Raw genomic sequence first — 24,114 nt, 5'->3', positions numbered from 1 at the left:
CGTTACGGGGCTGCTTAGCTCAGCTCTGACAAAGATTAACCAGCCGAACAATGTCGCCGTGCCAGGCATTTCATCAACGACAAATCATGCAAGAAAAGGAGAGGGAGTTAATGTGAAGATACCCTGCACGCAGTCATTTTAGCTAGACATGACAGCAGGCATCTCTGCAAGTATTCAGTCGTCATCATCACCTGGGCTAGAAGCCGCATGCGCTGAAGCCTAGTCCCCTTCCCTCAGAGGTTTGCCAAAAGCAGAGTACATGCATCCTCCTCCGCTTGTTCACCTGCCATACGTGGATCTGCAAACACATGCATCACTAAAACACCCATCTCCAGCGACAGCAAACTGCTCGGGGCTTCGGGGTGTCAGGTGAGGATGACGGCTACTGCCGAATATGACTCCCTCCCAGACGGACCCCGACCGGCAAGCTGAGCAGGCAGGACGTCACACTGCGCTCGAGCAAATCCAGCTTTCCTCCAGCCTCAGGAGCAGATTAATATTGAAAGATAAACTAGGGAGGCTGCAGGGGACTGCAGCTCAGGTTAATATTAATAGAGCCACCACCAGGTGCTGCGGGAGGGAAGGTCAGGCTGGCAGGAATCAGCAAAATGCCTTAACTTCCCAGTCCAAATTCCCATTTATAGATAAGGAACTTAACAGCCCGACACTGCCAACAACCTCCCCCAGGAATTACCTGCTCGCCGTGCTGTCATGGCACCCAGTCCTCGTTCTGCCCCCGTCATCAAAGCACAGCCGCCGCCGCGGCAGAAAAGCCAAGGAGCGACCTGCTCCCAGGATCTCCTCCTGCTCCTCAGACCCTGCCGCTGAGGGATGGGCCAACTCGCTTGCCGGTGGCACGGCGTGGGTGTGCAAAATTCACCGGAACCGCTCAAAAAGAACACGTGAGCCCAAAATAGCACCTCAACCCCCTCCTTGGGTGCCTGGTTCCTCCATTGGTGCTCTCTTGGGTGAAGTCTCGGCCCCAGCGCAGCTGCAAGGGCTTCTCCAGGATCTTACCCTCGGATGGGGCAGGCAGCCCTGCTGCCCTGCCCGACTGCTGCCTGCACACGCTCACACCTCTCAGCTTGGCTTTCTGGGAAAGCAGAAAAGCCATCGCACAGAGCATTTCGGGTCCACTCTTGGCTTTACTAATTGCTGGAGGATTCAAGACAGGTCAGTATGAAGTTCTCATGCCGCTGCAGAGCAAAGACTGGCCTCCCTCAGCGGGCTGTGCCCCCACTTTAATGTTTCTGGGCGCTGGCACTGTCCCGAGAGCTTCAACTCTCATCCACTGGCCAAAAAACTGCAGCAGGTAAAAATCTAATAGATCTAGATGATCCTAGATATAAGGAAAACATTCTTTATGCTGAGGGTGGTGAGGCACTGGCACAGGTTGCCCAGAGAGGTGGGAGATGCCCCATCCCTGGAAACGTTCGAGGTCAGGTTGGACGGGGCTCTGAGCAACCTGCTCCAGTTGAAGATGTCCCTGCTCATGGCAGGGGGGTTGGACGAGATGACCTTTAAAGGTCCCTTCCCACCCAAACCATTCGACTAGTCTATGACCTCTCTGCCACTGCGATAACTGCCCTGCAACACGGTCGGCAGCAGGAGCACGACCCTCTGCTCTCCCGGCTCCGCAGCTCCTCTCCAGCCCCATGCCATCCGCGGTTTGAACTCTGGCAGCGGCGAGTTGAAGCGAAAATGTGCAGACGAACTCGGGGTGTGTTAGTCTCCACCAGAGCGGGAGCAACTAGAGCTGGAGGGCAGGCACAATCAAAACCATCTGCAGCAAGACAGGGCAGCGACAGACAAGCTCCGGCCAGGAAAGGGGCCTTGTGGGTTTGGTTTTCCACGCGGAACGCTACCCTGCACGCGTGCTTCCCATTTCTCTTCCAGAGGGAGATCCTGTGCTGCACAGCACATCTGCGGCGTCCCGAGAAACCCACCGCCCAGCCGCATAGAGAGCAAAGGCAGCGAGCGGAAAGGCATCTCATGCCTACGAGAGAAAGCCCCAGAGAGCCGGATGCTAGGACTGACTTATCCTTGGGAAAAAAAAAAAAAAGGGTAGCTGTTAAAAGGTATCATCTGGGAAAGGAAGGAAAAACCCCACATTTGAAAGCACAGCGCAAAGCCACCGCAGAAAGAACCTCACCCAGAGAGAAATAAAGGAAATCCCAAACCAGCACAAGCAAGAGCAAATGACCACAAAGGCCAAAAAAAAAAAAAAGGAGAAATACCATCCCTGCCTGCCAGCTGTACTCTGTCCCCTGTCACTAAACGGTCCCTGTGCAGCATGTCTAAGAGCGGATTCCTCTGCCTCAGCTTTCTGAGCAGATGCCATTGCATCGCAGCACCTGGGCACCAAGCTGCAGGGAAGGAAGCTTTTAGGACTCATTAACAGCTGGCCGGAATGCGTACATTGCCGACGCATGGAGCCTGAGAATCGCGTGGTCCTTCTGGGCTGAAATGGCTGTCGGAGGCTACAGAGCACATCCCGAGCTCTCAGGCCAGGCAGAAAGCAAGCGGTAGCTATTCATGTTCAAAAACGTCTTCAGAAGCCTTGAGAGCCGTCATCAAACTCAGGAAAAAGCGTGCACGTCAAGGGCTTGCTAGTTTTAATTAGCACTCGCCTCTCCCCTTCTCGGAAAACGGCTTTTGTATTTTGCATGTGGAGGAGGAGGTTGCTGGTCTGTGTCTCGGGCACAGCACGGCATGAGCCGCTGCTTGCTACCCCGGTTCCTAAGCCCAGGCAGGCCTGGCAGGGTTTAGGCTTGGACCAGGGAGACTCTGGGAGCACGTTAATCCTGTTTGGGATGACAGCGGCACCCAGGGCTGACTACCAGCCTGGTTTAAAAAAAGCGATGCCGTCTTCCCCTCATTCACCCTTGCTTGGGCTGAGTCTGCTCCCCGAGCTGAACCGCTGGCGTAGAAAAACAGGTCTCGTGTCCCCAGAAACTGTAACTGGAATGACAGTATTTGGCAAGCTCATCCTTGCTGTACCTTGGTCACCTGCCGAGCCACAACCGCCCAGAGCTGAGCAGCCCATCAGCCCTACCCGGCGGAGAGGGACGCTCCCCGTGCCAGCATCCACAGGGCAGCACCCAAAACAGCCGCTCCATGAGCCACGGTGACACCACACCAACATGGGCTACGGATAAGGGCACCGCACCCCACTCCCCGGATTAGACCGTCCCCAGCAAGCGGGCCGTGCTCTTCGCCTGCCTCCGCACTGTCAGGCAGCGGATAATCCCAGGTAGGACGGTCCTGCTGTTACAAAGGGAGGGGACGCGTTTACCACCACCGTATCACAACAGCACTGCCTCCGCCCTAGGGCTTGTCCCTTCAAACCGGTGGCTGATAAACCTGCCGGTGCCAGGCAGGGCCGCCGCTCTACGTCCAAGTAGTGACAAACCCACTCACACTCAATAAGCATCAGACTGGCCCAGGAAGGGCGCAGGCAGGCGCCCTCCTTGTGCAGCCTGCCCTAGCCAGCGGTTAATGGAAAGTTCTGCAGGCTTTTAGCACTTACACTGGTCTGTATAAAAAGAAAATGGTTCAAATGAAGCTGCTCCTACACCACGAAGTTCCTGCAAATTCCTGAGTGGATGCTGATGGATCAAGGCTGGACAGTACCCGGGACCGGATGGTCTCGTACCTGCAAGCAGGGATTTCCCATCCTGCTCCCAGCTCGCGACGCTGGAGCTCAAAGCTGCCGCTGCTGTTGTTTCTCCTTCCTTTTGCGTGAATGTTTTCTACGGCCTTTCTTTTTTTTTAAAGAACATTTTGCTGTGAACTAGCAAAACCTGTTCTGGACGCACACACAGAACTGCTCACCATCTGCAGCATTTGCCAGTATGATTTTTTTTTTATTTTTTTTGCAGGATACTATCTCCGCTCCCTCCTGCGTGTGGGCGCCCGGCTGCCTCACCCAGAGAAGACGTGGGCCTGCAGGAATCAGACGGCAGAAGCCCACGAGCCAAGCCCTGCTCCCTTGGGCTACCGAGGAGGCTGAATTGGCCCCCTCGTCGTGCAGGGAGGCAGGGGGGAGCCCAAACCTGCCGCTCCAGCGGTGCCAAGGCCCTTGCAGACCTTGGTCCTGGCTCCGTTTTCCTTCAATTAACAACAGACGTGGAACGAAACACAACGTTTTAGGAAAGATCTTCCACATGTTTGGTTTTGGCAGCGTCCGATAGCTTTAAGGGAGCCAAAAAATAACTAATCCTCCTCTCCTTCAGCCAAGGGGCGGCTGAGGAGTGGGACTAGTGGAGGGAAAGGGAAGGAGGGTGGGAAGGGAAGGGAGAGGAGGAGAAGGCAGAAAAATGGCCAAACTGGAACCAGTCACTCCCAGTTTCCAGATAAAGCCTCTCCAAAGCGTAAATACCCGTGTCCCCATCACCAGGGCACTGCAAAGGGGGTGGCAGTGCCTCTGAAGGAGGACTGCGTCCCTCTCAGCCCTGCAAAGTGAATCGCTTCACCAATATTGGTGGAAAACCTCACACCAAACCCGGCTTCTTCAGATTAAACCAGCTCCCAAAACCCTGCGGCGCCAAGAGCCGCGAAAGAGCTCACGATGCAGTTGCAAATGCACACGATGTAATTGCAAATACACCTTATCTCCTAATTTAATACGCCGCTAAATGCAGTCTAAGCGCTCAAGTGAAGTACTTGCACGCGCGCATGAGAGGCGAGCGGGCCACCAAGTCTGCGTGTAGGGCAAGTTACTTCTCCCTGGACAGCTGTGCTGGGTTTAATTTTTCCACAAGCAGCCAAAATGGTTCCTTTTAAGAAAAAAAGACACCTGTAATGAAGAAAAACCACCAAAGACCACATATGATTTCACTTTACAATAAATCCCCCCAAGAAAGGCTTCATCAGGTGTTTTTTAAATGACTTTTTTAGACTTTAGAAACACGCTGCTCCTGACTCACTGATGAGCTTTCACCTCTAATTGCCCTGCGACACCACCACGGCACATCCACGCCAGCAAAATCCTCCTACACTGAGTTTTCAGCACAACCTTCCCCCATGGAAGTCGTAAAAAGCCCCACGACGCAGGGGTTTGCGAGAAAGGGGGTGGGGGAATGACTTCAGGAATCTGTTATTTTGCTTTGCTGTTTAAGCAAAATGCTTTTTCATAAACACGGCCAAGAAAGGAGGCGACACACGTAGCGAACATGCTTGGGCTGAGCTTAAAGGGGTTTAAACTTTGTGCCTGGAAAACACGGTCTGGTGGTAGATCTGTGCAAAATTCATCTTAAATTTAGAACAGGGGTAGAAAAGCAACGACCGGGGGAAGCAGAGGAGTATTACGATTCCAGAATCGTTCTAAAAACATGTTAAAAAAAATCCCAACTGTGAATTCCAGTGGCGTTCACAAGCAGCGGGAAGGATAACTCTGCTCGGGGGGATCGGGAACGGCCAGCCCTCACGCAGGGTGAGGGAGAAGCTGTTTACGAACCCCGTTACAAGCAGATTCCCATGTCTGGGGGGGGAAGAGCTGCAGCCCCCCGAGCTGCGAGGAGCCACACTTTGCGATCTTTGCTTTAGGACGACTAAATTCACTGTTTACCGCCGGAACAATCAATTACGGGATCAATTTTCGCTTGGCTAAAAAAAAAATAATAAAAAATCACATATCTGACAAGTTTTTTCCGATGTTCCCCAGCCGTTTCCCGTGTGGGCCGGGGATCCGGGCTCCCTCGCCAACCCCAAAAATCCTTTCCCGGTCCTGCTGCCAGCCGCTCTCCAGGAAGCGGGAGCTTCCCGAGGTTGGGTTGCAGCTGCCGTCCGAGGTTAACGGGGCCGGTGACTCCCAGCTACGACCTCGAACCCCGCACCGCCATCACCTTCCAGGGCTTTTCTCCTAAAATCCCGCTCCGTTTAGGAAGTCCAAGGGCAGCTGGGCTGTTGAGGCGCTTCTCCGTGACCCTCCGCAAAGCCGGTGTGGGGCTGAGCGGGCTGGATCCGTCCCCCCGCTGTGCTGCGGAGCTTTTTAGGGGAAGGTGGGCAGCACACCCCCACCGGGACCCCCACCGGGACCCCCACCGGGACCCCGGACACGGTTGGCACCCAAACCCCCCCGTTCACAGCGGACAGGTGTCCCTCCAACAGCCCCGGCCCGGGGCTACGGGCCCCCCCGGGCCCCCCCAGGCTCCGGGGAGCACCCAAGGGGGGCACTGCCCCACCGGCAGCACCCACGGGGCTGCCCCCTCGGGACGGGGACACCGAGCCCCGGGGTGGCCCACCGGGAGGGGAAAGCGGGGGGTGTTGGGGGGCACCTGGGGGCGCTGGCAGGGGGGTGCGAGACCGGGATAACGGGGGGTGCCGAGCTGGAGCACTGGGTGTTGGCGGGGGGCCACCGGGCAGCGGTACCGGGGGGGGGGGGGGGGGATGCCCGGCGGGCACCGGACCGGGATGCCGGGAGGGGATAACGGCGGGTATCAGGGCAGCACCGAGGCGGGCCGGGCAGGCGGCAGCGGGGTCACCGAGACGGAGCAGCGGACGCTGGTAAGGGAAGGTGGGCCGCCCCCCGGGCCGCCCCGCGGGAGGGGTCGCGGGTTTCCCGGTGCCTCACCTGGCTCGCCTTGTAGAACTGCTTCTTCAGCCCCGCCACCGACATGCTGCCGCCTCTGCCGGCCGCCGCGGGACGCCTGGGGGCGGCGGGACGCCTCGGCACGCAGGAGCGGAGCGGAGCCCAGCCCGGCCCGGTCACTGCCGCCGCTTCCGCCGCTGCCGCCGCCGCCGCCAGGAAGCGCCCGCCCCGCCCCCTGCCGGCCCGGAGGAGCGCCGCCACCGGTACCACCGAGACGCGCGCTCGCGCCGGCCGGAGCGCCGCCTTGCCCGCCACGTGGTGCCCCCGCGCCCCCTGCCGGCGGGGCGACGCCACCTCACGTTGCGGCGGAGGCGCGGGGGGGGGGGGGGGGGGCCGCTCTGTCCCGACAGCGGGAGCGGCCGGGGCCGCCGAGTCCTGTCTCGCCACCGTAGTCACATCCTTCTCCTGCACGCTGGTGCCCGGCCAGACTCGGCCGGGCGCGGGCCCGCCGGGCTGCCGTACAGTGCCCGGCCCCGCTGGCTCCGCGGTGGCAGCAGGCCCTCGCCAAGGCCCCGGTGTCAGCCCGGTGTCAGGGCGTGGATCGCCGGCGGCCGGGGGCCCGCTCTACGTGAGGCGGGGGGTGAAAAACACCCTTAGCAGCTCCGCAGCTGCGGTGCAACGTAACTTTCCACAGAAAAGGGGCAGCCGCCACCCGTGCAGCGACGGCCTGGCCTCAGAAATACCTTCGGTGCGGGGGCAAAGCGCTAAATCCGGGGGTGCTGCGCCCCTGAGGAGAGGCGAGGAGCAAGGGGGGAGGCAGCAGCCGCACCGCGGGCAGAGCTGGGGACCCACAGCCCAGGGGGGCCCGGCCCCCACCCCTGCCGGGCTGAGGGGCCCAGCACCGCCTCAGCCTTGGCTGCAGGGAGGGGACAGCGTGTGGGACGCGGGGACAGCCAGGCCAGACCGGGCAAGGGCGTGGGGCGGGAGGGGGCGGGCAGCCTGTGCCCCCCGCCAGCACCTGCCACAGCACCGGGTGGGAAATGGGGGCGACTACCGCTCCCAGGGGGCGTCGCGCCGCCGCCGAACTACAATTCCCAGAATCCCTCGCGGCAGACCGCTGCCCCCTCTGCGCCTGCGCGCCGCAGCGGCTGTCGCTTATTGGCCGCCGGCGCCGCCGCCATTTCGCGCCCTGGCTCGAGCCTCTCAGTGGCGCAGCGCGGCGGGTGGCTCCACCCCTCTTCCCGGTGCTGGCGAAAGGCTGCCCCGACCTCTAAGGTGCCGGCGCCGGGGCTGCACCGCCGCTTGCCCCGGCTCTCGCCCGGCGAGCAGGCAAGCCTCGAGCCCAGGTGTAAGGACCCAGCGGCACCCCACCGACCCTCACCCAGCTATCCAATCAGCGCCTCCACTGGGTCTGACTGACAGCCACCGCCGCCAGTCAGCGACGGCCGTGGCACTAGCCAATCGGAAGGCCGCGGCGAGGCGGGGCGCCGAGCCTCCCTCTCACCTTCCTCGCGAGACGCGGGCGGCAGGGGGGCGGAGCGGGCGGAAGGGCGGGTCACGTGGGGCGCGCTCCGCCTATCAGCGCGGCGAGGCGCGGGGTCGCCCCGGCTCCCGCCAAATACGAGCGGGAGCCCCCGGGGCGGGACCGGACGGGACGGGCCGGTCGCCGCCGCCGGAGGAGCGGCGGGAGCCGCGGCGCCCGCCGTGGCAGGTAGGGCCGAGCTGGGGGCGTGGTGGGGCCGGGGCGCGGGGTGTTTCCGGCGGCGGTTGGGCCGCGGGGTGCGCGGGGCCTTCCCGGGGTAACAAAGGAGGCCCGGCAGCCGCCGCCGCGCCCCGGAACCAGGCCCGGGCCCGGCCCGCCGCCTCACCCGCCTCCTCCTTCCTGCCCAGCCTCCTCTCCCTCGGCCCGGCCCCAGCGGGGGGGCCGGTGTCCGGCGGCCTGGGGCCCGGCGGGTGCGAAGATCCCCTCAGCCTGAGGGGTGCCGGCGGGGCTCGCCCCGGCCCCTTTGTCCGGCCTCGCCGTGCCCGCGCTCCGCTCTGGGGAGAGCTGTCGGGCGCTGCCGCGGGTCGACTGTCTCGGGGAAGCAGGTAGCGCACGGGGAACGTGTCACGGGTGTTTATTTATTATGTTTTTCCCTCACAGCCATGGAGTGCAGGGACAAAGCGGTTGTTCCTCCGCGGAAGCTCGTACAAGGTAAGGCTGCAGAGGGAACGTCTGTCACCCGATCCGGCTTTAGCGCGCTAAGAAGGTGTCAGACCTGATTTTGTGAAATATATGGGCTTTGTGGTAATGAACCGGCCTCAGCTGGCTTCTCTGTTTCAATTCTTGTGCTTAAGAACTAATTAAATATCCCACTATTTGATTCCCCCCTCCCACCCCAGTGACTTGTATGATGTGACTAAAATAATAAAATGTTGTTGTTTCAGCTCGGTTGCCGTTCAAACGCTTGAATCCTGTACCAAAGGAAAAATACGATGCAGATTCAGAAGTCAAAAAAGTAAAGAGCTCGCAAAGTGGTTTTGGTCCGAGTAAGGATTCTGCCCTAGATGCATCACATGCGTCCCTGGACAACGTGGAGAATGACTGCCAGCTGGATTCAGATGTGAATTTTTCCCCAAAACTTGTTAACGGAAAGGGTCCGTTAGACCATTTTATACAGAAAAACACAAAAGATAACACAAATGAAACTGTAATTCTTATTGACCTGACAAAGGGTTCTAGCCGTAGACTAAATGATGACGTAGACCATGTTAATTTTGATTCAAAAGCATCTTCATCTGTAGCTATAACTAATGGCACGTTAGGAAAAGAGATAAACCAGTTGAGTTGCCTGAATTCCCCTCAGAGTAGCCAAAGGGATGATTCAATGGAGACTGATGCGCGGTGTGAAGCTGTAGCGAATAAAGATGAAGATTTGGTAGATGGAGTCCAGTTGTGTTCCAGGTTAACAGAGTGTAACAATGTGGAAAACACAAAGGTAAACCAGAGCGAACTGAAGGATGTCATATTTGAGGGCAAGATGCCTGTAGTGCTCCTGGAGGATATCATGACTGCAAAATCTCCCCAAGTTGCTTCTCTGGATGGAAGTGCCACGTCAGAAAATGAGACCATGGAATCATCTCACGAAGGGGACTCTGGACTTACCAACTCCTCGCTAAGCTCTCGCTCTGTGAGCTCACCTGAGGTGCAGCCTGCTGCAGAAACAAAGAGAAATACTAGTCCTTTAGCTGCCTCAACACCTGTTAGGAAGGTTGGTCTCTTTTCTTGGGTTTTTTTAAAAGCTGTTGCATTGCGGCTAGGTTGTATGGTTTCCTGTGCTTGTAGTGAAAAGGATGAATATATATTCGCAAAGATTGTGAGAAGTGTATGGAATGTAGTGTTGATTTATTAATAACATAACTAAATTATTGCCCTTCGGAATGTTCCTTTAAATCCTATAGCTAAAGGACTTAAGTCTTGCCTGGTTTTGAGCTGCTGGCATATTTGCATCGTGTGAATGTAACTTTAAACTCTGTTACAGGTTCATTTTATTTTATTGGGTTTTTTTTATGAACCGCTCATGAAGTGCATGCCCTGGGACTTCATGTTTTGGTGATTGGGGTGAGGACAGTGTCCAAAGGCAGTTTTGTCCATTAGGTGATATCTTACAACCCCTATTCTATCCTTGATGAAGCTTCTGTAATTACTGTGAGAGGACTGTTACCCCAGTACCTGTCAGTGCAGATACTTTCCAAGCTCTGAATTCCTGCAACTGTGGCATAGAAAATGCTTTAAGTTGAAACTACAGTGCATCAGTGGAACTGCAGATCTGTATGTGAGGATGGAGGGACAAGTCAGACGAGCCTCTGCCTCTCTGAACTGAGCTTACAGAGCTTCTGTTCTCAGCCATCTTGTTACGGGCGTGCCGTCGAGTGCAGGGGGCTGCTTCGGGGAGAAGTCACCACACGTACAGCGCTGCTGGGGACGCGCAGTGCTGTTGGGCAGTGAAGGCTGGAGCACAGAAGGGAACACCTCAAAATTAGCTCTGTATGAGCTGGTTTAATGTGATCTTAGTTCCAGTTTAGTAGTTGTGCTCCAGCAAGAGACCCTAAAACATGATTTTTAGTGCTGTATTGAAGGGGAAGTTTCTAAGGACAACAGTACCTGTGCAGGTGGCTGAAACATTGACATGGCTCGAATGCCTGTTCACTGCTTAACCATTTTTGGGAGGAGATGAGTGGAGGTGTGTGAAGTGGGGGTTTCTCTGGAGGGGCACAGTCGCCCATGGTGAAACCTGTGAAGCAGAACAGTCCTGGTGAATGTGCTTGGGCGCTGCAGCTAAGGCTTACCTATGGTTAGGTTGGACTATCTGATCGGTGCATTTGTTTTGCTCAACTACATTATTAGAAGGGAAAATGAGGAAGGTATTGAGGGGTGGGTCGTTGTTGTGCTGCTAGATGTGGAGAATTGAGTCTGTGGCTCAGGTAGATGAGGGTGAAGCAGCTGGTAGCCTTCCTGCTTATGTCATCCTGAGCCTTTTAAGAAAGATTTTAAACAATTATCCCCCAGGGGTTTAAGGATAAACTGTCCCACAGGTGAGGAAAAACCTCGCTGGCCTGGAGGAGGTATGGTTGAGTTAGCTGGGGCTTGGAGCTCACGATGTGACACGTCTTCCATGTCTTCTACTGCGTGCTTATCAAGAACAACGATCAATTTTTAATACTGTTAAAACTCGCAGTCTTTCATCTCTAAAATAAATACTTCATGCCTGCTTGAGTTTATGTATTTCCAGTGTAGCAGGGCAAACAAAATAAAGTACTTGACTCCTGATGTAATACGATAATGCAAACAAGTTACTGGTTTCCCGTGGTGTGAAGTAAGGTAGGAACAGCTCAGGTGCTGCTTGCCAAAATGGGAAGTCTGCACCTTGACTGGTATGGTTGTCTGTCCTGGCATGTTTGTTTTCCTAGGTGGAAACAGCTCTGATAAACTAAAGCTCCCAGTTGAAAGAACTCTTATTTTGTGTCAGATAAATACAGAATCTCCTGATACAGCTTTGCACTGTGGAAACTTAAATATCTGTGAGTACAGAAAATAAAGCAGTTGGTCTGTTAGCCTATTAATCACAGCGTACCTTATACTGTGAATGGCAGGAGAAGGAAGAGGGGGATACAAGAAACTGAGCCATAGTATGCTGAAATACTGACAAATTAAGCCTTTGACCAGGCTATGAACAATGCTCTTAAAATACCTTTTTTCCCCTGTAAATAACAGCTTTAAGAGAAATGAGAAGTCTGACCTGTTGCGAACTTAGGGCTCATGCACTGGTGCTAGAGGAAGAGCGAGAGGGCGATGATTACAAGAAGAAACAGTGTTAAAATATGGGTAATAGTCCTTGTATTCAGGAGTTATAGTTAAATATCATAGCAAGAGTAAGTGGTAGGATGCAAAAAAATCCAGAAGTTTAACTTGAAGGAAGTGACTTTGCTATAATGTCCTCGTTGTGCTCTCGTGACTTGGAGCAGCTCTAGGTTCTGTTTGTTTTTCTGCATATGATATTCCCTTGCAAATGATACTTTAGAACTGAGTAGACTAGAGGGATTTGTTTATGCAAAACTCAGTAACAGGAGGACTTAATGTAAACTGAAGCATTTAGATGTATTCAGGCTTAAATGTAAAGCAGTGAGATTAGATATGCCTGAACTGTATTCTTATATCCATACTGAAGGAATACTGAAGTTGCTGAATATACTAATCTGCAAGAACAATGTTAATATAATTCAGATGAAGCTTGCTGTTCTTTTAGGAAGAGTTCTAGTGCCTCGTGGAAGGGGAATGATGTGGATCTCTAAAACTTGCGTTTTGTAATTCCAGGTATCTCAGAAATTCCACAAAAGTTCGGCAGAGAAGGAGAAGCTGAGATTGCAAAGAGTAAGGCATTTTCACTGACATAGAAAGTTAACCCACTGTGCTTTTGCATTGAATAGTAAGCAAAGCCCTTTGCGTTTCATCTTAGTCCACTTAGAACATCTCTCTTCCTGGTTCTTCTCACTGATGAATATGGAAGAATCTTAATGCATGCAGTTAAAGTACTTGGCTTGTTCCAAAGCTTCTTAATGCATACATAATGAAGTGTGGGTGGCCTGCACTGCATTTCTGTGCACTTTGCTAAGAGATTAAGAAACTGTAAATGTTGCTGACTGCTTGTCAAAATGCTATCGAGAATTTTTTCTAAACCCTTCCTGAAAGGGTAGGTACAGCCTGCTAAGTGGACAGATACAAGTGAAATCTTCAAGAGCCTTCTATTTAGCGCTGGTTCCTGCTTCGTTGTTCTCACCCTTCCCCCTTCTAAGCCACAAAACGTAGGGTCTGTTCTTCATTAATAAGCGAGGCAAACGGGCCACTGTGTTTATGGCTTGCTGAAGAAACTGTTGGATGTTGCTGCTGGAAACGCTCAAGCTCTGGTCTCTGTTTGCTTCAGTGCAGCTAGTCAGCAAACTCTGTTCCGTAACAAAACGGCGGTGCGATAATTTTGCTGTCCGTTCTGCTTTCAGTCATAAAATCCTAAATATAAAGGAGCCTGATGGATCACATGAAGTTCTTGAGCAGTCAGTGCTGTATGAGTGGGCTTTGCCTGCTGGAAAACTGGGTGTTATTTTAACTGCAGTTGGGAAGGCCTGTGCTTATTAATTCTTATTGTGTTTCTTAGTAACTAGTTTATAAAGTTGGTAGGGTACTGGTGTGTGTTTTATATAAGCTATACGTGGTTGAGCCTGCTCCCAAGATGCTTGCTTTTTACAGTGTCCCATATGAAGTCCAATCTGTTGTGTTCTTCCATTCTATATGTATGTTAAAAATAGCAGTAATGTAAGGGAGAGATGAGAATGGAAGCTTTATTACGCCAAAAATTAAATAGACCTGCCAATCTTGCTGTTAACTTCACACCATTTTCCAGACTACCCAGTAGATTTTCACCGATTACTGTGGCTCAGTGTTGAAAATATTGGTTTTTTTACCATTGGCACCATTTTGTATGTTGGTTGCCTTCTGTAGTTATTTGTACATTGTGACGCTGTTCAGTAAGTCTTGATGTTGCCAAGAAGAGATGTGAAATAAATAAAACGAAAACTGAAAATACACAGTGAGGATATTTGTGTGTCTGAGCACAGATATACCCTTGTTTCTTGGTGAAGTCACCAATGCCTACAACACAGGGAAGCTATCTTTCTTGAATTTGTCATTTTTTAGTAGGCGTTCCACATTCTCCTTTATGTGTCAGTAGACCCGTAATGAGAATTTCAGTTGCCTTGGGAGGAAACACTGTGAACAGCAACATTTTCAATGTAACCTTCCCCCCATGGTTCCCATAGTGCCCCTTAAATAAGCTTAGGGTGCCTGGTGTAGTCTGATTATCTAACATGAACTAACACAAGTGTCAAGGTTTTTTGTGAGCTCCAGGTCCTATAAAGCAGCTGTGCACAATCCAGAGTTTGGAGACTCACATTACTGCCTGAGATAGTGAAAAACATTGTCAGGAAATCCTTATGGGTTTATAATGCCAAATCATATCAAATTCACTTTTCAAACTTATACCGTGGTAGCCCTACATTGATATAAAAACGTGCAAGCTTAGCTCATGAGGTATGTATTTCCAAAGAAAGTATTTTGGAAACAATCTGAAATCTTAAAATAAAAAACAATTTTCTAAAATTCCCATATGATTTTCCATAATGCTAGATTGGTAATGAAGATGACTCAAATATAAAGCAAGTAGAATGCAAAGCTTTCCTTGATGCTTAGAAAATGGAAATGCCTCTATTTGTTAGGAGAAAAGAACAGTTAATGCCTTCAGAGAGGCAGTACAAGGTAGCTCAGCTGGCTGAGGCAACAGGTAGCTGCGGCTGATAACCTTATGTCCTGTGACAGCTAGAAACAATACAGCGGGTGGGTGCAAGAATCTACTCTAGGATCTCAGCCAAAGAGTTAAGTCCTTATTTTACTCAAGTTTTTATGCCAGCAGCTATTACTGTGCACAAAAAGACGCTTGCTTAATGGCTTGTTTCTGAACCAGGATCAGGAGCGTGCAGACAAGCTGCAGAAGTTGCAAGCAGAAAGGGAAGAAAAGGGAAGGCTGAAGGAAGAAGCGAAAGCGGCAAAAGAGCGAGCCAAGGAGGAGGCGAAGAAGAAGAAAGAAGAGGAGAAAGAGTTGAAAGAGAAAGAAAGGAGAGAAAAGAAAGAAAAAGAAGAAAAGGAAAAAGCTGAGAAGCTGAGAGTGAAGGAAGAGAAACGCAAGGAGAGGCAGGAAGCTTTAGAGTAAGTGGCTTGGTTTCCGCAGGTCCTGGGGAATAACATGTAATGATGTGAGCTCCTTTCCATACCCTCCTTAACTGTCCCTTCTAGAGGCTATACTGGTCAAACAGCACGTGCCTCTTTGTCACAGGATATATTTTAAAGGCTTGAAAGACTGTGTACAGCAGACCCTAGTCTCAGCAAGTTTTAGCTTGCAGGCTGACCTGGGCTTCTGATTTGAAATGGCTGAAAACAGCTGTCATGCTCCACTGAGTTTTCCCTTCATGACCAGTCTTGCTTGTACTTTTGCAATTTGCTGGCGCTGGTGCCCTGTGTGCTGAGGAAGTCGCTTGTAACTTGGTAACACCATAAATACCCTTTCCTGGTATTGAGGGAACCTTGAAGCAGCCTAGCTACTTTGTGGCTAAACAGGTCAATATTTGATCTAGAAGGAATGAAGAGTCTTCAGTAGGTTTAACCAAGTATGGTCTTTGGCTGAATTAATAGATCACCTTCTTGCCTAGCATGGTAGGGTCTTAGTCAATGTCTGGGGCTTCTCACCTCTTCCTCACTGCAAATGAACACTTCATGATTTGTGACAATTAAAATGAACTTTGTATTAAAGGGCAAAACTTGAGGAGAAGAGAAAGAAAGAAGAGGAGAAACGGTTAAGAGAGGAGGAAAAGGTAAATGCTTTCTCTAGCTTGTCTCTGAATTCTTCTGCTATGGTGAAATGATGTTAATGGGCCCTCTGGCACCCTGCCGAGGGCTGCTGAGCCATTTAGAATGGGGCTACCGCAGCTACTGCGGTTCTCCAGGCAGTGTACCCTGCCTTGGTGCCACTTGGGAATGAGCTCGTCCATTTGGGATGCAGCCTGTCCAATCTGTTCTGGTGGTGCTATATAGTGCAGGTTTCTCGTCTGTTACTTTCTGACGTGTTGGTGTCTTTGCTTTTACCTGTTAAAGTCTTTTCTGCATTTGTTGTTCAGTGCCCGTAAGTGAAATCTATCCTTTGTCTTAGCAATGACATTGGAATCCATATAGGTGTGTTATAGAAGACAATTACTTTTTTTTTGTTGAGTTACAGGAGCTGGTAAATAAATGAATTTTGCTTTATACTTAACTGGATTTGAAGTTGGGCCATGCATGAGCTCACCTTGAATTATAAGGCCTTGTCCTACCTTTGTGTTTATAATTTGCATTTTCATTCTGATTTCAGCGTATTAACGCACAGAAAGCAGAAATTACAAGGTTCTTCCAGAAACCAAAGACTCCACAAGCCCCGAAGGTGAGGTATTGCTATTCTTTTGTTTTGTTCACAAGCCCCGAAGGTGAGGTATTGCTATTCTTTTGTTTTGTTGGTCTTTCATTAGTTGTGTTCTAATGAAGACACTGATTTCCTTCTGATCTGTCCTTTAGAGCTTCTTAGGTGGACAAAGCATTAGTATTTCTTACTTCCTAATTTCAAAAGTGTAAAGGATTTTTAAAAAGTCTGTGACCACAGCAGAGACTACAAAAGCAGTTATAGTTGCTTTAGTAAAAATCTCGTCTCTGTCTTCTACTGCATTGGCTGCAAAGACCTAGATTCGCTCGAGAAGATCTGCTGGAGTCTCAGATAGGAAGGGCTTAACCCAAATCTTCGCTCAAACATCAGCACCTGGTATTGAGATTTATTGTATATCTTGAATGTGTTGGTACTGCAGTTTCTCAGGTGTTCAGACCCTAATGATCCCCACTTAATATTTCAGATTCTTGCTGGCTCTTGTGGAAAGTTTGCTCCTTTTGAAATTAAGGAGAACATGGTCTTAGCTCCCCTCTGTCGTATTGCCCTGGATCCAGACTTCTTGGAACAGCTGGATAAGCTCCTGTGTGCACAGAATAGTGAAGTTTCTTTCTTGAAGGATCTAAAGTGTCGTAAATCACGTAAAACTGGACCTACTTTTGTCAAGAACAGTGCCGACATAGTAAACAGGTTAGTCTGCGTTTTGGGGGTTTTCTTCGTGTTTTTTTTTAACATCATGAACTGCAGAATGGTTTCAAGGTAGTCTCATTCTAATATTGGAAGATGATGGAAAGATGGAGCTTTCTTTCAATGAAGATTTCTTTCAATACTAATTTTGTATGAGAATTGTTTCCACGGGGAGCAGTATGTTATGATGTAGATTTCCTTCATTCCATACAATGCTTCTCAAATCCTTCCCTGCAGGAAATCTTGTGCTTCGGGCAGCTGCCTTTCAGCACTGGACACTACTGGCCCTTAGTGGCGTTCGTCTTTGATAGTTTTAAAAAGTAAACATACCGACAGCTAAAACAGAGGTGTTGTTAAGGAGGGAGGTGGCTTGTCTGGAACTCATGTTCTTGCAAGCGAATTGGGAGTGCCTGTTCTAATGAACTCAAGCTCTGGGTTGGTATTGTGGCTGAACTGAAGTATTCTATAAGATGGTTCTCCTGAGCAGCAGGGGAGTGTTCTGTAAGTTAAGTACTGAAGACGGTCTCTTGTTTTAACAGTGATGTGGTAGTAGTGGACAACTGCAAAACAGATGCTGTTCCTGAAAGGGGGAAGTTCGGTAGAATGAAACTTCTGCAGTTTTGTGAGAATCACCGTCCTGCATACTGGGGCACATGGAACAAGAAAACCACTATGATCCGTCCCAGGAATCCTTGGTCAAAGGACAGTGTAAGCACCTCACAGGCAGTGTAGTTGGATTCTTTTCTCTCTTTATGCTCTTGAAGTGAATATGCGGTTGGCCAAGTTCACTTGTTCTCTGGGATTTCTGATCCATTTGCACATTCCCTCTTGTTAACTGAGTTTTGAAACCCTGCCTGGGGTCTGGCGTCGTGCTTTCGAGTTATTTACAGAAATGGCATGTTGGCATTTCTTCTAGAAACTACTGGACTACGAAGTAGATAGTGATGAAGAATGGGAAGAGGAGGAACCTGGAGAAAGTCTCTCCCATAGTGAAGGGGTAAGGATTCCTTGTGCTGAAAAACAGTTTCTGAACCAATTGCACTTGTCAGTATAATTTTTAATAAGCAGAGTTTATTTTTAGGATGATGAAGAGGAGGGAGAGGATGAAGATGATGACGATGGGTTTTTTGTACCCCATGGGTACCTATCTGAAGATGAAGGAGTGACAGAAGTAAGTGAACTGGGTGTCACTGGATTTCCATCTCTGTTTCCAGTGAATCGTGTAATAAATACTGGCAGAGGAAGAGAGCGTGTAGTCTTGACAGTGATGTAACTCATCTCAGCTCTGCACGGTTCAGAAACAGACTTCTGTAGCTCAGGGAACGTGATAAAAAGCTGGGTTTGAAAAGCTTTTGTTTTTCCTGGAATGGATATATCGAGTTCTTTCTCGTCTGTGACTTTAGGAGTGCGATCCAGAGAATCAGAAGGTTCGTCAAAAGCTGAAAGCAAAGGAGTGGGATGAACTGATGGCCAAGGGGAAGAGGTTCCACGTTCTCCAGCCTGTGAAAATCGGCTGCATCTGGGAAAGTGCAGAAAATGACAGTGGCACAAATGCGGACCTAAAGGTTCTCCAGCAGTTCACAGCATGTATCCTGGATTTGCCTCTTGCGGAGGAAGAACAGCAGATACAGAAATGTAGCAAAAAAAGAGCAAAAGATCAGCAAAGTAAGACCTGAAGAGCTAAATATTTGTACTTACGTGCTGTTGTACTCTGCTTTGGAGAGAATAGGTTTTTGTATTGAGTGTCAAATCCAGAATGACCTGTTTATGACAAGTCTGAAATCCAAGGAATCTCTATGAGAGTTCTTGGAAAGGAGTCTTCTGGCACTGCATCCGGTATGGCCTTAGTTACGGTCTCCAAAAACTCTTGCTCTAGATAATCTAGGAAATGAAGCCAACAGGACTTCGGTAGGCTCAGATTTAGGACTGCTTACTGGAAGTGCTCAAGCCCATTGACTCGTTTATTGTTTGGGGGAGAGGATTTATTTGTGTGACAGGTTTCAGTACTGAGTATCTCCTGTGCATGATTAACACAAGGATGTGAATAATGCACATAAAGGCTAGGATAGGTGTTGAAGCTTTCGCTTCAGGGTGTCGTTATTGTTGGGGGTGACTTTTTCTATATCAAACTTAGCTCCCGTTACAATCCCGTATCTAAAATTAATCTCAGCCTAGTTGTCTTCTTTCTGGAGGCGTGTGTACTGACAGGTTATGTCAGCCTGGCTTTTCCTGGCCACTAAACAGTTCTTCCCCACAACCTTTGTGCATCCTTTCTTCTCTGCAGTCCTTGGCCAGCTTCTGCCGCTGCTGCATGGCAACGTGAACGGGAGCAAAGTGATCATCCAGGAATTCCAGGAGTGCTGCCGGCAAGGACTGTTCAGTGATGTGACTGCAGCTGCCGACTGTAGCGACACAAGCCCTGCGAGCCCCCACGCCTCCCGGCCGCAGACGCCTGTTGGCGAGGACAGCGGTATCCCTTCCAAAGCCAGGCTAAAGCGAATCATTTCTGAGAACTCTGTGTACGAGAAGAGACCTGAATATAGGATGTGCTGGTACGTCCACTCGGAGGTGCTGAAGAGTTTTGATCAAGAGCATCTCCCCGTCCCTTGTCAATGGAACTACGTCACCCAAGTCCCTTCTGCAGGGAAGGAGGAGGGTGGCAGCGTGCCAGGCGTGGCGGTCCTGCAGACCACACCCATGTCAGTGAAGAGGAAGTCCACCGGAAGCATGTCCATCACTAAATTCATGAAAAGGCCTCGGGATGCCGAACAGGTGAGTTCCTGTCATGGTGCTCTTCCCCAGTAAAGAACGACGGGAATGTAGCTGTGCATCTTCAGTAGGCGAGTGTCCTGGCATGCCTCCCAGATTGGCCTAGACGAGCAGAGTCAAAATATTAAGCTATAGACACTGTCCTTCACACAAAAAGACCCTTTTTGTGGGGAAAGGAGTGAAATTATGTGACTCTAAAGAGATGGGTTTCTTTTGTGCCTCTCCAGCTTGGACTGTCTGTTCCATCTGAAATGTTGCTCTCCTGCTGTTCTTCCATTTTCTGCTATTTGGCAGTGATTGTATCCAAGCTGTGAATAGTTTCTGAGTGTCTGCTTGGCCTTGGTTTTACAGCTGTATATAATTTGTATGCAGGTTTTTGTGTGTGTATGGCTGCCAGATGTATAGCCTGAGCTGGTGACTTACATCAGTTGCATGTGTACTGATTAAATGTGGTTCCTAAGTGTTGCAACTCAACCCGTAATAGTCTGTAAAGTCTCTGGCTTATACTGTCGTACATAAAACTGAATTTCAAGAGCTGCTTTAAAAATATAATAATTCATAGCGACAAAATGAGATGGATTTGGAGTAGTTGCTACTCCAGCTCTAAGCTTTCTTGTGGTCTTCCTGTTGTTTGCTTCTGCTTTTCAGGGTAACCACAGGTAGTGTTAAGAGCTTAATCATCCAAAAGGGTGACTGAAAAGTATGTGATTGGTGCTTTAGCTGTGTGATGCTTTGTTGTGCATTTAAGACAGTGAGGCTTTAGGTCCTGAAGCTTGGTGTTATCAGCTGTTTGCCTCCAAACCTGCAGACAGGACAGGGTTTGCACTGTCAGTGGGTTTATTCCTCATCCCCTGTGGACAAGGGGGTGAGGAAAGAAGCCACAGACAAGGCTTTTTATGCTTTTCCTTCCCACTTTATTCTTGGCTGCTTTGGCTTTTCTACTGAAAAAGCTCTGCATTCAAGCATTGATAGGGATCAGAGACTTGTGAGAAGCTGTTCAGCCCCCAAACTCCATCTGCTTGGGTTTTTTCTTATACACTAAATAAAGGCAGAGATAAAAATCTCTGCTTGGCACCCACTGGCAATTCTGCTTATGACTGACTACTTGAGCAGAAATAGCAAAACAAAGGCTTTTAGTAGAATTACATCACCAGCCTGAATTCTTCAAAGCTCTCAAAAGCATCTTAAAGCTGCCCTTGTGAGGTGCGGTGCTGTGCAGCTCAGAGCAAAGGTGTCAGAGTCCTGAAAGCCTTTCATGCCTGATGTCTAAATCAGCACTGCTGAGGTGTTGAGATCCCATCCTTCCTGTCGAGCGAGGCTGGAGCTGGAGGAGAGCCTAGGAAGGACTGGTAGGTCAAGGCTGCCAGGTTCTCTACCCCTGGCACGTGTTACTCTGCCATGGAGCTCACGCCAGGACTCGTGTAAGTAAAGGTGCTCTTATGTAAGCCGTGGAGAGAGAAGAACTCGGTATTGAAGTGGGCAGTACCTGCACACGTGTAGGAGGGGAATGTTTAATCTGAGAACTGTGACTTTAATGAAAGATGTAAATTTAAAATTTCTCTTGGAACAGCTTGTAGGGGGTGGGGACCAGGTTCTAGGTCTGAGATTTTCATTCCACAGTTCTAGTTGAGGGGGAAAAAAACCAAAAAACACTTGCTGCTGTTCAATGCTGGGCAACTTCAGTTTGTATCACTCCTTGTATTCATTTTCTCAATTCAAAATGAGTAGTTTGTGCTGCTCCCACAGCAGAAAATAGGGTCAGCAAGGGAAGAACTGTTGCCCCTCCCTGAAGAAAAGCCAATTGGCAAAATAAGGAGGAGTCAGGGGGAGAACACGCTTCAAACTTGACAAGCAAAAGTCATTTTCCATCTTCAGAAGGAAGAAAGCATCCAAAACAATCAGCAGAGAGGGGAGAGATTTCCTTTCCAAAAAAACAACAAAACTGAGTCAGATTTCAATTAAGGTTTGAACTGACTTTTTCGATGTGTAGGCTGTTCATTGCGTTGTGTAATAGTCAAACATCTTGGAGCAGAAGCTTGCCGTTCTTCCCGCTGTACGTGCCATTGCAGATGAGGCCTTTTATCAAAAGTCAGTGTCTGTTGGAGCCAGGTGTTGCTTATTTTTCTTCCTTACGAATGTGCCCAACTGATCAGACTGTGCTGCGAGCCCTAATCATGAGGAGTGCCCAGGGTAGTCATCCCCAGCACTGGCTGTGCTTGGTCTCACATGTTAGCACCATTAGCTTGCTGTTACACAGCTGGTACCTTTTTTTCTTCCCTTAAGGCTGAAGCTGCGGAGATGGATGGATTTCAGGCAGACACTGAGGAAGATGAGGAAGATGACGACTGCATGATTGTGGATATACAGCCAGGCAAAGGTGGGAAAATAAATCGATAGCAGTCTCCTGGCAGACGCTCGCTCCCACAAGGGAGAGTACGACAGAGTGGGAACGGTGTGTGGCTAAACCTGTTGCCGGTTTTCTGCCACTCTTTCACCAAGCCTTGTGCTCTTCTCTCTAGATGTTTTATTCTAGGTACTTCCCTACTTCTTATGTCTTTTTCTAGATGCTTCTTTGCTATTTGGAGTCTTCTCTAACCTGCCCTTGCCCTTTCTTCCCTCCTCCCTCCAATTGACTCAATAGTGCAAAGTGCTTGTCACTAGCATTTGGCTGCCAGTGTTGCCCCCCCCTTTTTTTTTTTCTGGTAAAAGTGAGTATTTGGGTCAGTTTCAGCAGATCCACTAACTGTTGGTAAATGTTGCTGAGCAGGGCTGGTCTCTGGTGTGTGCGTACTTATCTTCAGAGCCTGACAGGGTCTGGAGCGTAACTTCCCCTCTGCTGCCTTCTTGAAGTCAGGTGCAGGCTGAATTGTCTGTTCTGAAGGAAATAACATCAGATAATAACCAGCCCTCAGATGTTTGACAGGTGAGGGCTCTGATCAGCACCGTGCAGCTTTGCTCCAGAATCTAAGCAGTTGCTTATATTTGTGTCCCAGTTATCCCTTGGAAAAGGGCTTTCAAAGCTCCACTGCTATAGTGTATCCTTTCAGGCTACGGATTCAGAAACAGTGGGATGAGGCTGTGGAGCAGCTCCTTTCATCTCAGTGAGGTTTTAACTATACGTACTTGATCATACAGATCAATGACCTAACACCAACCACGTGATGTGCATTCAGCTCCTCTAAACCGCTTTCAAAACCTCCGAGCCCTTTCTTACCGCTCTCACAATAGAGCTTTCACAATGCTACTGGCACAACCTGAATTAAGGAAAGTGGGTTTTTTGTGTGGGGCAGCTCCTCTAATTGATAGATAAGGGCTCGTGCATATTCCCGAAGCCCTAAATTCTATAGAGTGTTTGACCCATTCTAGACATATCTGGGTTCTCCTTTCTATCTCAGCTGGTGCTACATTCCTCCTCTTGCCTTCTGTAACAGCTGTTTGACAAGAAGCTTTGTGTTTAATCTTAAGCTGCTTTTGCTTATTACAAGACTGCAGTGAGATGAAAGCCTTGCTGCAGGTTTGTAACCTCGTGTTCTGAGGACGGAGATGCTATTCAGTAGCTTGCCTTCCTCAGGCTTTGTTGACACACATGCAGCTGTATTTGTTTAACTCTGCCTGAGTCTAAATCACTGAAAAGATTATGAAGATCGTTTTTATGGTAATTTTTTTTCTGAATTGATGTTAACCCAATATTAAAACCAGTTTTTAAATAGTATTGAAAAGGAGACTTGCAACAGATATGGGCAGACAAGCTAAGACAGATAAAGCATATAGTACTCAAATTCTACTAGATTAATGAGGATATTTAAAAAAAACACAAAACCCCCTGAAACCAACACATTTTCTACTTTGCAGATTCTACATTGGCAGTTACTGATACAGCTTCAGAATCCAGTGGCACAAGAGCTGCTCACCAGAACACCAGCATGGTCAGCCCATCTAATACAGTTTGAGACTTAAATGCCTACTAACTTCTCTGTATGTATGTAGAATGAGTTAGAAAATTTTAAACCTTATGTATCTTTGGACAAGATACTTGAAAGTATTCCATATTTCTTGTAAAGAGAAGACAGCACTTTGTTCTGCTTCAGACCAGATGGAAGCTCGAATTTTTAGTCCTAGTTTTTAGCTTAAAAAAATACTGCATATTAATCTGTCCTTAATAAAGCATTATTGAAATTTTGATACTTCTTTGTAATGGAAGGTATCTAAGTTATCTCTAAAACTAGTGGAGGGATTTTGAAATAAGCTTATTGTGATGCCACTGGGGGAATTACTCTGTTCATAATGTTGTATAGCATGGCCTTGGGTATAAATGATGTACAATTATATTTGAATTTATGCTATCTATATCATCCTGTTTGTGGTCTTACTTGCTACAGAGAACAGCAGCAGGGCTTTACCTTTGGAAAAGAAAAAACGCACCTTGTTCTATTTTGGCATCGGCCAGTATTAATTACATATCGGGGTAGATTATTGGTCTCCTGTACACATTGGTGCAATAGGAGCTGTATATGTAAAAGCTGGTCTCTACCCCACATAGGATTGAAGTATAAAGGACTGAACTAGGATCAAACT

General features: G+C 49.5%; 2 protein-coding genes across 4 annotated transcripts in view; one reads left to right on the top strand and one right to left on the bottom strand.

Moving 5' to 3' along the window:
* Positions 1 to 6,629, bottom strand: part of SH3GL1 (SH3 domain containing GRB2 like 1, endophilin A2) — a 28,553-nt gene extending 21,924 nt beyond the window's left edge. For all 3 annotated transcript variants that reach the window (XM_059831667.1, XM_059831666.1, XM_059831668.1), the window contains exon 1: positions 6,575 to 6,629. In XM_059831667.1, the coding sequence (XP_059687650.1) occupies positions 6,575 to 6,619 (45 nt within the window). In that variant the 5' untranslated portion in view covers positions 6,620 to 6,629. The remainder of the gene's footprint in view (positions 1 to 6,574) is intronic.
* A 2,045-nt stretch (positions 6,630 to 8,674) lies between these two features.
* CHAF1A (chromatin assembly factor 1 subunit A) lies at positions 8,675 to 23,790 on the top strand. Its single transcript, XM_009814031.2, has 14 exons — positions 8,675 to 8,726; positions 8,960 to 9,783; positions 12,387 to 12,443; positions 14,584 to 14,825; positions 15,427 to 15,487; positions 16,021 to 16,089; positions 16,550 to 16,773; positions 17,310 to 17,478; positions 17,687 to 17,767; positions 17,852 to 17,941; positions 18,174 to 18,435; positions 19,055 to 19,542; positions 21,823 to 21,916; positions 23,392 to 23,790. The coding sequence occupies exons 1-14, from the start codon at positions 8,678 to 8,680 to the stop codon at positions 23,487 to 23,489; spliced, it is 2,808 nt and encodes a 935-aa protein (XP_009812333.2). The 5' UTR covers positions 8,675 to 8,677; the 3' UTR covers positions 23,490 to 23,790.
* The last annotated feature ends 324 nt before the right edge of the window (positions 23,791 to 24,114 follow it).

The sequence above is a fragment of the Gavia stellata genome, chromosome 32 (genome assembly GCF_030936135.1).
Source record: "Gavia stellata isolate bGavSte3 chromosome 32, bGavSte3.hap2, whole genome shotgun sequence".
Classification (NCBI taxonomy): domain Eukaryota; kingdom Metazoa; phylum Chordata; class Aves; order Gaviiformes; family Gaviidae; genus Gavia; species Gavia stellata.
Note: the sequence above shows the minus strand (reverse complement) of the source record. Positions and strands in the feature narration are given on the sequence as shown.

Coding starts and splice junctions, on each gene's coding strand:
- CHAF1A (XM_009814031.2), top strand. CDS start 8,678: ATGGAGTGCAGGGACAAAGCGGTTGTTCCTCCGCGGAAGCTCGTACAA. Junction 17,942..18,173: donor AAGATGAAGGAGTGACAGAA/GTAAGTGAACTG, acceptor CTGTGACTTTAG/GAGTGCGATCCAGAGAATCA. Junction 19,543..21,822: donor GGCCTCGGGATGCCGAACAG/GTGAGTTCCTGT, acceptor TCTTCCCTTAAG/GCTGAAGCTGCGGAGATGGA.